The 12866-nt window shown below is 39.6% G+C and overlaps 1 protein-coding gene across 1 annotated transcript in view; it reads right to left on the bottom strand.

Annotated features, from left to right (window-relative positions):
* Positions 1-519: 519 nt before the first annotated feature.
* LOC120525117 (neuronal tyrosine-phosphorylated phosphoinositide-3-kinase adapter 1) overlaps positions 520-12866 on the bottom strand; it is a 249298-nt gene continuing 236951 nt past the window's right edge. The window contains exon 7 of the mRNA XM_039747142.1: positions 520-2552. Coding sequence (XP_039603076.1) covers positions 2157-2552 — 396 coding nt within the window. The 3' untranslated portion in view covers positions 520-2156. The remainder of the gene's footprint in view (positions 2553-12866) is intronic.

Below are 12866 nucleotides of genomic sequence, written 5' to 3'. Positions count from 1 at the left end.
ACAAACTAAATTCATGGAATGTTTCAATGAAAAGGAATCCAGTGTGAAGAGAACCATAGTGGCCTAAAATGTTCAAGTAAAAGCACATCTGTTCCCATTGCCACAGTGCACCTGACCAGGTGAATCGACAGCTCAGCACACACTACTTAGATAGCAACACCACATCTCTGAAGTGCTACCAGCCAGAGCAGCAGTACAGCTGTATTTACAGATACTCAAGTTGCAAAGGTCATCTTTTTTCCAGTGTTTTCTTTTACAGTATGTCATCAAGCTTTTAAAACCTTGAAATTACTTTTGTGCTTATTGTTTAATTGAAAAGAAAAAGCAAGCTTGTCCAACACTAGATAGATAAAGACTACTATGCCTTTTTTGTTTTTGTTTAGCTTCTGAAAATGGTACCTGTCAAAAGGATATTAGGGTCATATCTTACCAGCTTGGTAGCCTATCCTTTAAATTTAACCAAGTAATAAATAGAAATAATAAATAAGATTAACAAAATATATGATAATAAATATATTTTTTAAATTAGATATAGAAAACATCTGTTTCTAAATTACATATTTTCTTTTTCTGGGTATTGCTGCTCTAATACTGAAATAAAGCAAACAATTTCCAATTGCTTAGAGACTGCTATTCTGTAAACAAACTTCTTTCCAGCAATTCAGGTAAATCGCACAAGGCCAATACAGACAGAAGTATATTGCATTTGTAATACTTTCTGGTCAAAAGGCACCCACTTTCACAATAGCACTGCACCCCTCAGAGGTACAAATAGTAAAAAGGAAAACAAAACACTCCAGTAGTTCAGTGCTTCACTATTATAAGTATTTCAGTCAATGAATAGGCACCTCCCTACAGAAGATGCTTTTCACTCCCTTGTTTTTCACAGCAAACCACTCATTGTGTGAGAATAAAGAGAAATGAGCTTTGACTCTTCAGCAGAGAGGATATTCCTGTGTGGAATAGCAGAAACAAGCTAACTTTACATCTATATAATTTTCATGGTGTTAATTTATCTAGATAGTTTGCACATGAAAGCTTTCCTTTGGCATAGAACAGAGGTGCAAACTTCTTGGCTTTTACTTGTTTACCTGCTACCATAAGAGTGAAGCACTGGCATATCTTTGACTTGAAATGACTTAGGAGAGTTTTCCTACACCTTAAAGTTTCCTACACCACAAATTTTTCAAAGGGTCTTTGACTTGACCTCTAATAGAACTATTCATTTTGCCAATAAAAACTGTAAACTTGGTGAGCAAAGTAATTATACAATGTTGTGTGATATCCAAACCACCTACACAGAAGTGCCTTCTATAAAAAAAGACTCAAAAAATTTGGGTGCATTTGTATTTTTTTCCTTTCTACTATGGACATTAGCATTGACATCTGTCTTTTTGGCTAAGGTAGTGTGACACTGTTTTGTCATGTGTACTGTATATGCATATGGGAAAACAAAGGTCTCATCAATTGGTTTTTATTTTTAATATGTTGTGTTGTGACAGTGCAACTGCAAATACGTAGCATCTGTAGGCCTCCTACACTTTCCACTTATAGTTGTAAAAGAGCATAAAATAAAGAGTCATTCTTAAGTCTTACATGTTTCTCTGGCTCACAGGCATTAGTGTGCAGTTGTTGGAGCAGCAGTACTTGTACACTCTTTTGCCATTTAAGTGACTATGTGTCTTTTCTGATCAGTTGAAAGGGTCTTTTTGATGAGACCTTGGCTTTTGTTATTTGTTAAAATGCAAGATTAAACACAAGGTCTGTGCACTGCAGATAGCAATGTCTAATTGATTCTACTAAAAACAAATACTGTGAAACCTCCATTGAAGGGATGTTTGTCTGTACAGGGGCTCTATGGTGAGCGACCTATGCTACAATGAGTATTCTGTTCAATTCCTGTATATGGCCAACACAACATGAATTGAATACCCCTTGGCAGCTTGATTTTGTAGTTATTCTGCATCACTACAAGCTGACAAAAGTATTTCTAAGTTGTCCTTTTCGGGGGTTTGTCCACATTTCCAAAAGAAAAATACTCACCCACTCACATACTCCTGGTATTAGGCTTGTACAATTATGAAAGGTTCATAACATGGCTCGAACAGTCCCCCACCACCTATCATTACCACCACCTTCTCTTTGCAGAGCCCAACTTAAATGGCAGTGTCCCAAAGCACGGTCTGCTGCCTACGACAAGGAGGTGTGCCAGTCTTTCTTGTCTCTGTATTCTTGCGCCAGCTGGGAAGTATTGGCATGCTGTCCTGCTTGCAGAGGCTTCGCTCAGGCCGCCGATGAGCTTTGATCTCTTTGCAGAGGCAACGTTTACGCTCTATGACCTCTAGCAGTTTCCCATCCCTTTGCTGTTGGGCCAGAGCAGTCATAGTTACAGCCTCGCCTACAGCTTGAGGCTGACATTGCATTGACTGATTATGTAGGTGCACATGTTGAGGAAGTGGAGAATTACTTCCAATAGTCGGTGATGGACTTTGGAAATGGTGGGGAACAACACCTGGTTGACTGATGAGGTTCTGACGGGATTGGCCAGGTATCTGTAAAGTGGAAAGGAAAAGCAATGAAAAAAGAAAACATTTTGATTGTACACTCAATCTTTGGAAAATGTGACTATAAGTAGTTTACTTTTGTATAGTGTATTTTTATTATATTGGAAATTTACACAGAGAATATTTTCCAATCAAAATGTTACCCTTATCATACTGTATACAGAATCACTCATTAACATGAAGTGTGGTTAAATAATTATTGTGAGCTATGAGGAAAGTAGCCTAGTCTTATTTAATAATCCCACACATAACTTAAACCTAAAAGGGAATGTACCTTTGACCAGATGTGATATAATTCTCAATAAACCTTTACATACATACTCCATTTCTCCTACTTTTATCCCTATTCTAGCTCCTAATGTGGAGTGGAATAATCCCTTCTGTAATTAAGTTGGCAAACTTGGAGATCAATGAAAGTTGAGTAACAACTGAAAGAGAGGTATGGGATGTTCAAATCTTTGAGACAGCAAGGACGGCAGTAATTTTTGTAAGAGTAGCTTAGTCAGTATTTAGCACATTATAACACTCCCAAGCTTTGATTTTACTCATTCTCTTAAAATGTACAAATTGTATTCTCACATATTTATTTATAGTTAACCCTATTGATGATAATTCATTCAAGAAATAGGTTACTTGTTTCCAATGTAAAGCCACTTTCGCTCTTTATCTTCATTTCCTGAATAGATATTACTTCTAGTTGCTCCTTGGATGGCCTTTCTAACCTGATTTTAGATGTTTGTCTCTCAGTATTGCAGTTCACAATTCATCTAGTGCCATAATGCTATAAGCTGCTCAACTATGTTTTTGAACTATTCAGCTAGCAAATTTTATAGCCTAAAATTCCATTCCCCAAAATAAGTTATCCTTGCCTATGCTTGTGCAAATAAAACCTCTTGAGGCATTTCACATCCATTCATGGTTGCTACTGCCAAAAATTCAGAATATCTGAAAGTGTCTGACTTTATTCAGAGGTTTGAACATCAGAGTTTGTTTGCTGAGGTTTAATAGCCTGGCCAGTTTCATGTATCCCCATTCTTTGGCACTGTCCTCATTTATTGGTCTTAAACTGGCAATTTTGAAGATAGTCTTTAAAAACCAAATATTGATTCTTTTCAGATTGCTCAGTATTAACTTACTTGAAATTTAACATTTTTACTTGTTGGTTTCATGAGGTCAGTTTTCTTGCAAATTTTGGTGCACTTAGATCAGTATAATATTCATGAAAACTTGGAATCAGAGTTCTGAAAGTGATATGGCATTGTAAATTGCTCTCATTAAAATCATCACCAAAAACTGATGGAAGTGGATCAGGGTTTTTATTCCTTTTCTGTTTATACTTGCCCTCAGCATGGTATTTGATGCAATAGGTTATAGGTGGTAATAGGTGGTTACAGCACTCTGTGGGTATGGGGAACTGGCCATAGATTCATATGCCACTGAAAATAAATGTTCAGTTTCTATATTAAATTTTACTTCTCAATAAGTAAGAATAAATAGTAGTGCTGGCAGCATTATTTTTCAAAAACATGGCTGCATGTTGCAGGTTACTGCAGTGTCTACCTCAATTAATTGAATTAGATTCTATAAAAATTGGGATCCAGCCATGTACATGTACTAAACTACAAAAAGCAGCAATTTATATATATGGTACACACTGCAACATTTGTGAACCTGAAAGAGAAACACTGATCAGACCAAAAAAGGAGCCCATGCTTATATTTAGAATACACTTACCAGAACAGATAGAAGAACATAACAAGTTTGACAAATGAGAACACAGTATTCCATTTATCAAGCTCTTTTGTTGAACTAATAGCTAAGCTATAGCAATACCTCATCCAGATATTTTTAAAAAATTCCCAAGGTTTTTGCTTCAGCACATGACTCATTAATTTGTTACAGATTCCCAGAACTGTTTGTGTTAAGACATGCTTTCTGGATTTAGTCTTCAATACACTTCTCCTTAATTTAACTTCCACCAGTGTCCTCCAAGTATGCAATTTGATATTTACTTGAAAGAATTCTGCTGAATTCACCTTATCACTGCCTTTGAGGTCCTTCTCTGCTTGAGATAAAAACAGTTTAATTACCTGAACCTACCAAAATAGGATATGTCCTTCAGACATGGGATACATTTGGTTGCTTTCCTGTGCATTACTTAAAATTCTGCTGTGTCTTTTTTGTAGTGGTTAACAGAACTGCACACTGGATTCCAGATGTAGTATCACTAGTAATATTGTCTAAACATAACACCTTTTGATTAATATTCAAATGTTTTTATAATAAAATCTAACATTTTATTAACTTTTTAATTGCTTCTGCACATTGCTTAGATAAACCTTTAATCATTTCATGTAGGACTTTGCAGGTTTTTTTTATATAAAACTTCCTTTTCCAAGTGTTCATCCAGTTTTGAAGATTGTCCAGGTGGTTTGTATTATTTTTGCTGCCTCTTCAGTATCTGCTCTCCCTCTAATTTCATTATCATTTGTGAATTTTGCAACTCTACCAGAATATTCACTATTAATACAAATTACAACAATAAATGATCTAGGTTATGTGACATTTTATTGGCGATGGCTTAGTGTTAGTGTTCTGTCAATCCCACACATTTCAACCTGTCCAGTATTATACACCAACAATTGAAGGGATAAAACATTTTGCTTTATCTGACTGGTGTACAAGATGCTCTTGAGGTCTGTTCTGGACGCAAGGGAATCCAATGCTTCATACTGGCAACTGATGAAAAATCTCCCAATGGAATATCTGGGTTTTCCCTTAAAGATAGGGTGAGAAGCTCAGTCATCCGGGAGGGGCTCAGAGTAGAGCCGCTACTCCTACGCATCGAGAGGAGTCAGATAAGGTGGCTTGGGCATCTAATCAGAATGCTTCCTGGACACCTCCCTGGTGAGGTGTTCTGGGCACGTCCAACCGGGAGGAGGCCCCGGGGAAGACCCAGGACACACTGGAGGGACTATGTCTCCCGGCTGGCCTGGGAACGACTTGGGATTCTCTTGGAAAAGCTGGAAGAAGTGGCCGGGGAGGGGGAAGTCTGGGCCTCTCTGCTTAAGCTGCTGCCCCCGCGACCCGACCCTGGATAAGCGGATGAGGATGGACGGATGGATGGATGGAATAAGCAGACGTCTTGATTGCCAATATGGAAACATACTTTACTGTGTTCAAGTCTAAGGAATTCCAGATTAAAAACTAATTGCAATCTGTACACTCTGTGTCTAGAACACAGAGATAAAATTGGATCCTTACACAGATAGATCATTGCTCTTAAAGGAAGGCAGGCCTTGGATGCAGAACAAATATACAAATTGTAGGCCTCAGTGAAAATTCAGAGGAAGACAATATACTTAACTTTCCCTTTAAAGCCTGGTCGAGGGTTTTCTGGCCATCTGAGCTTATCTTTTTAGAATTAGAATTCTAAAAAAACAATTCTATATTTAAGGACTTTACTTCTCTTAATTATATATCTTTCTTATGTAAGTGTCCATTATTTATCTCTTATATATTATTTATTCATTATTATTATCTAAATATAATTTGTTTTTCTTTGCACTTCTTTAGAATGTTGTAAAACACTTTGAGCTACATCGTTTGTCTGAAAATGTGCTATAGGAAAAAAATGTTGTTGTTGATATTAGTCAGTGCCAGAACAGATCAAGTCACTGTTTCTTCATTGGTTCCTATCATAAAATGTTGAGTACACATTTACCCTCATTAGGAAAAGTTTATATATGAAGTTTAACTCATCAGGGATAATGAAAAACAGCAATTTTTTATATCTATGTGCAGAGCTGAGAGGACAGAAAACTATAAGAATTTGTGCACTGTTTTGTAGGTGAAGAGTGTCAGACAGAGTGATGATTATGAAGCTGGAAATTGGTGGTGTGATGAGGAATGTTGTTAGTGCATTTCCCCCACAAGTTTGGTGTGCAATGGATAAGAAAGAATATTTTTGGAGTGAGTTGGATAAAGTGATAAACAGTGTAACTAATGAACAGAAAGTGGTGATTGGAGCAGATTTCAATGGACATGTTGGTGAAGGGAACAGAGGAGACGAGGAGGTGATGGGTAGGAATGTTGTCAAGGAGAGTAATGAAGAAAGTCAGAGAATAGTGGATTTTGCCAAAAGGATGGACATGGCTGTAGTGAATGCATATTTTAAGAAGGGGGAGGGACATAGGGTTACGTACAAGAGTGGAGGAAAATGCACAGGTAGATTATATCCTATGCAGAAGAGTCAATCTGAAGGAGATTGAAGACTGCAAAGTGGTGGCAAGGGAAAGTGTAGTTAAGCAGCCAGCGTAGGATGGTGGTCTGTAGGATGATGTTGGAGTTCAATAAGAGGATGACAGTGAGGGCAGAGCCAATGATCAAATGGTTGAAAAAGGAAGACTGCAAGGTTGAATTTAGGGAGGAGGTAAGACAGGCACTGTGTGGCAGTGAAGAGTTACCAGACAGCTGGGAAACTACAGCAGATGCAGTAAGGGTGACAGCAAGAAGGGTGCTTGGCGTGACATCTGGACAGAGGAAGGAGGAAAAGGAAACCTGGTGGTGGAATGGGGAAGTACAGGAGAGTATACAGAGGAAGAGGATGACAAAGAAGTAGGATGGTCAGAGAGATGCAGAAAGTAGACAAGAGTACAAGGAGATAAGGCACAAGGTGAAGAGAAAGGTGGCGAAGGCTAAAGAAAAGGCGTATGGTGAGTTGTTTGAGAGGTTGGACACTAAGGAGGGAGAAAAGGACCTGTACCGATTGGCTAGACTAAAGGACTGAGCTGGGAAAGATGTGCAGCAGGTTAGGGTAATAAAGGATAAAGATGGAAACATACTCACAAGCGAGGAGAGTGTGTTGAGCAGATGGAAAGAGTACTTTGAGAGGCTTATGAATGAAGAGAACGAGAGAGAGAAGAGGTTGGATGATGTGGAGATAGTAAATCCGGAAGTGCATCGGATTAGCAAGGAGGAAGTAAGGATAGCTATGAAGAGGATGAAAAATGTAAAAGCCGTTGGTCCAGATGACATAATATGGAAGCATGAAGGTGCTTAGGAGGGATGGCAGTGGAGTTTTAAACCAGATTGTTTAGTGGAATCTTGGAAAGTGAGAGGATGTCTGAGGAGTGGAGAAGAAGTGTACTGGTACCTATATTTAAGAATAAGGGGGATGTGCAGGACTGTAGTAACTACAGGGGGATAAAATTGATGAGCCACAGCATGAAGTTATGGGAAAGAGTAGTGGATGCTCGGTTAAGAAGTGAGGTGATGATTAGTGAGCAGCAGTATGGTTTCATGCCAAGGGCACCACAGATATGATGTTTGCTCTGAGGGTGGTGATGGAGAAGCATAGAGAAGGCCAGAAGTAGTTACATTGTGTCTTTGTGGACCTGGAGAAAGCATATTACAGGGGGCCACGAGAGGAGCTGTGGTATTGTATGAAGATGTTGGGAGTAACAGAGAAGTACATGAGAGTTGTACAGGATAAGTACGAGGGAAGTGTAATGGTGAAGATGTCTGTAGTAGGAGTGACGGATGCTTTCAAGTTGGAGGTGGGATTATATCAGGGATTGGCTCTGAGCCCTTTCTTATTTGCAATTTTGATGGACAGGTTGACAGACGAGATTAGACAGGAGTCCCCGTGGACTTTGATGTTTGCTGATGACATTGTGATCTGTAGCGATAGAAGAGATAGGTGGAGATATGCTCTAGAGAGTAGAAGAATGAAGGACAGTAGGAACAAGACAGAATACATGTGTGTAAATGAGAGGGAGGTCAGTGGAATGGTGAGGATGCAAGGAGTAGAGTTGGCGAAGGTGGATGAGTTTAAATATTTGGGATCAACAGTACAGAGTAATGGGGAGTGTGGAAGAGAGGTGAAGAAGAGAGTGCAGACAGGGTGTAATAGGTGGAGAAGAGTGTCAGGAGTGATTCGTGACACACAGGTATCAGCAAAAGTGAAAGGGAAGGTCGACAGGACGTTAGTGAGACCAGTTATGTTATATGGGTTGTAGATGGTGGCACTGACCAGAAAGCAGGAGACAGAGCTAGAGGTGGCAGAGTTAAAGATGCTAAGATTTGCACTGGGTGTGATGAGGATGAATATGATTAGAAATGAGTACATTAGAGGGTCAGCTCTAATGTACGGTTGACAGACAAAGTCAGAGAGGCGAGATTGCATTGGTTTGGACAAATGTTCAGAGGAGAGATGCTGAATGAGAGAAGGATGTTAAGGATAGAGCTGCCAGGCAAGAGAAAAAGAGGAAGGTCTAAGAGAAGGTTTGTGGATATGGTGAGAGAGGACATGCAGGTGATGGGTGTTAAAGAACAAGATGCAGAGGACAGAAAGATATAGAACAAGATGATCTGCTGTGGCAACCCCTAACTGGAGCAGCCGAAAAGAAGAAGAAGAAGAAGAAGAAGACGACTCTATATCAATCTCCTTTTCTACCTGATTTAGACACACTGCTACTCAGTTTTCATGGCACCGACATATGTATAGGCATCAATTAAAGTATGGTTTAGGATTCATTAATTGATAAGATCCTTCCTCCAGTGGAGTTGCTTAGTAAATACCTTTTGTATTTAAATCCATCTTCTTTTTTTAACTTTAATTGAATTTATTTAAAGCATGTAATATCCCATACAATCAAGTCAAACTTAACAAGCTAAATTCAATTCAAATCCATCTTCTAGATAATACTCATTCTTCTCTCCATGCTGTGAATCCCAATTATGAATTGATTCTGAAATTAATTTCTCAAGCTTTGGTCTTGTCATCTAGCCTCCCAAATATAAGACCGTAACCACATTCTTCTTAAATTTCGTTATCCTAACTTGTAATCCTGTGTCAGCAGATGGAGATAATTGGGACCACCGGTTAATCGAACCAGCCGCTTAATCGGACCGAATCCTGAAAGAAAGAACTGAAACAGATCATATTACATAAGCCTAATATTGTTCGCTTATTTGGACCAAAATTCCGTTTAATCAGACCAAAGAATGTGACAGAGAATAAGAAAAAGAAGCCACAAGTCACCCACGGAAAACGAATGTAAAGTGGGTCAGCGACATCAGGAGGATCCCTTGGCTCCCCAGAAGAATTTATGCTTTTATCAAAGGTCAGGAAGTCAGAAAATTTGTACCAAGTGCAAACTAATGGGGGTGAACATGCCTGCCCTTTCTTTCCTAAAACGGAGTGCCCAGTAGCCGGCGACATGAAGTCGAGCATAAACAAGTGTGTCCGTGCAAGGAATTCCTTTCTGTCAATCAGGATTTAAATTTTCGCTTTTGCTTCAAGAAAGTCAAACTGGGCGCTTTTAGTGCCGAAGCTTTGAATGGCGAGCATTTTGTGGCTCTCCTGACCTCCACATCTTTACCCAGTTACACCAAGATTTCATCAGAACTCTTTTAGTCTGTGAACTGTGCGTGTGTTGTCTCCCCTGCCAAAATGCTACGGCGGGACTTGACGTTAGCTGAAAAAATTGATTTCCTGGATCAGATCAGGCAACAACCACCAAACACTAGTCAGCGTCAGTTGGTTGAAATTACCGGCTTGGCAAAGACTACAATTTCACGCTTGTTAAAACAAAAGAATGAGCTGCGAGAAGAATGGGCACAATGTGAAAGACGACGAGGAACTTCTCAAAAACGGAAGCGTGAAGGCAAGGATCCAGACGTCGATGAGGCCCTTAATGGATGGTTTGCCATAGTTACTGAACGAGGTGTGCAAGTAAGCAGCCCAATGTTAAAGTGCAAAGCAGAAGAACTCGCTAAAAAGCTGGGCCACGATGATTTCAAAGCTACGGACGGTTGGTTGTCTCTATGGAAATCTAGACATGACATAAAATTCAAGAAAGCACATGGCAAGAAAGAAAGTGCTCATGGTGCAGGTGCTGAAAAATGGAAATCAACAAAACTTCCTGAGATTCACGAAAAATTCCAAGCAAATGACATCTACAATGCCGATGAAACCGGGCTGTATTATTGTGCCACAACGGACGGCTCCTTAAGTTACAATCATTTGCACTCTCTGGCTCCAAAAAAGCAATGGATCGCGTTACTGTCTTGTGCTGCTCAAACATGTCAGGAACGGACAAGAGGAAGCTGTTGGTTATAGGAAAAAGTGCCAAGCCTCATTGCTTTAAGGGACTTTCCATGGATAGTTTACCAGTTGTGTATCGTGCGAACAGAAATGCGTGGATGACCTCTGAACTTTTTAAAGAATAGCTGAAGGATTGGGACAGAGAGCTACAACACCAGTCGAGAAAAGTGTTGCTCCTTCTCGACAATTGTGCAGCAAATCCTCGTTTAGATTGCTTGAAAATCATCCAACTGGAATTTCTACCTCCCAGGACCACAGCTTTGGTGCAGCCAATGGAAATGGGCATCATCAAAAATTTGAAGATCTTTTATCGTGCAAGGTTGGTTAATTACGTCCTTGAAGCAATTGAAGAAAATTTGCTGACCTCATCGTCAACAGCAACAGAAGTCAGTGCGAAGGTCAACATTTTACAAGCAGTTATATTTGTGGCCGATAGCTGGCGAAAAATTAGCAGTGAGACAATTCAGAACTGTTTTTCTCACAGCGGCTTTAGGCATTTGGTCTTGCAGATGGATGTGGACATGCCGATTAAGAGTGAAAAGAATGATGAAAATGTGGAACTTCAACAGGTCGAAAATTATGAAGAATTTTTATCTATCGACAACGAGCTTCACTGCTACAATAAAAATGAAGATTACAATGCTTCAATTGTTGCTCGAAGTGCAGCAAAACACATAGCAGCATCGGAAGACCAGGAAAGTGATGATGATGACCATAATGAGTTAGTGCAAGAGACAACGCAGGATGCCAGGAAATGCATTGAAACTTTGCGCCGCTATTTCATGCAGGAGGGAAATGAAGGCAGTGCCATTGATGCGTTAGATGTTTGCGGTGATTTTGTTCAAGTGCAGTGCGTCAACAGAATGCGTCAGATCACACTAGACAAGTTCTTCAAACGTTGACTGGAATTTGGTAATTTAACCTTTTTGATTGTGCTTCGCATGCTGAGTATCATGTAGATCGTTTTGAAGAATTTGTAGATTTCTTTTTCAATAGTTGTAAAGCTGTACGCAACCGTACATGTACATGTACGTAGTTCTTGTTTGTACGTTTGCCATACGCGTGTGCAGCACAATTAAAGTCATAATTACATTTTAATATGTTACTTATAGCACGTCCCGTCTTGGTTGCACATGTATAGGGCATGTTTGTGTAATCTGACCAGCCGGTTATTACCGGTAGGACCAAAATGATCGCGTCCTGATGTGGTCCGATTAACCGGAATCGACTGTAACAAACAATTTTGTGAAAGGAACTTTTGGAGATAACTTCAGGGTCTGTGGAGTATTTAGAAATCCTCTGAGAGGTTACTAAGGGCTGATCCCGTGACTTTGTCTCTGTTCCATAACATCTTAACCACTGGAAAAATTAAAAGATAGCAAAACTTGACTCTTGGCTTTCAGCTTTGGAGAGGTTTCATCCTCATTTTCTAGACATAAATCATGGATTTGAATGGGGCATCTCCATTTTAAATGAATAACTGATCAGCATGCTCATAGTTTTGGAAGGGGTGTAGGTAGTGTGCAGGATTGACCTGTTTCCTTGTTACCACCGGAGTCATGATTGCCACACCTGTGTTCCACAATAGTTTAAAAAGAAGTTGTAGCATGAGGGAAAGAAAGAAACAAAGAGAATGATTAGAACAATAAAAGAAATAAATCAAGTGATCAGAGGTTAAAAACAAAAATAAAAGTAAGAAAAGTCAGGATCACAGAGAAGCCTATGCTACAGCAGTGAAGGCAGGATGTTGGAAGTGATCCCAAGAGTAGCATTTTGCCCAGCACTTGAGGGGTAAAGGTCACTCTGTTTGAGCACCTCTGGAGAGCTGGAGTGACCATTCGCTCATGAATGTTTCTGCACACGTAGAGGGAATGACAGCATGAGTAGGAGCAAGGCTCAGCATGACGCCCTGCAGAACACAGAGGGACTGGCAGTAGGGGATGCAAAGTAAGATTTAACGGTTGACTGTGCCTGTTGGGAGGATGTCCCCTTGTGCTGCAGGGTCTCATCTGGGATAAGCAGAGCAGATGTCAGTTTTAGTGAGGGAGCACTGTGGTTCAGACTGTGTTTTAAGGAATATTTTTCTGCCCTTGATTTTAACCTTAGTTTTAATTGAATATTAATTGTTCGATTATGAACTTTTTAACCTCCATGATGTTCACTTTTTACTTGCTTTTATTCTGGATTATTTA

Source organism: Polypterus senegalus, chromosome 3, assembly GCF_016835505.1.
Source record: "Polypterus senegalus isolate Bchr_013 chromosome 3, ASM1683550v1, whole genome shotgun sequence".
In the NCBI taxonomy this organism is placed as follows: domain Eukaryota; kingdom Metazoa; phylum Chordata; class Cladistia; order Polypteriformes; family Polypteridae; genus Polypterus; species Polypterus senegalus.
This window is presented reverse-complemented; position numbering and strand designations above follow the sequence as displayed.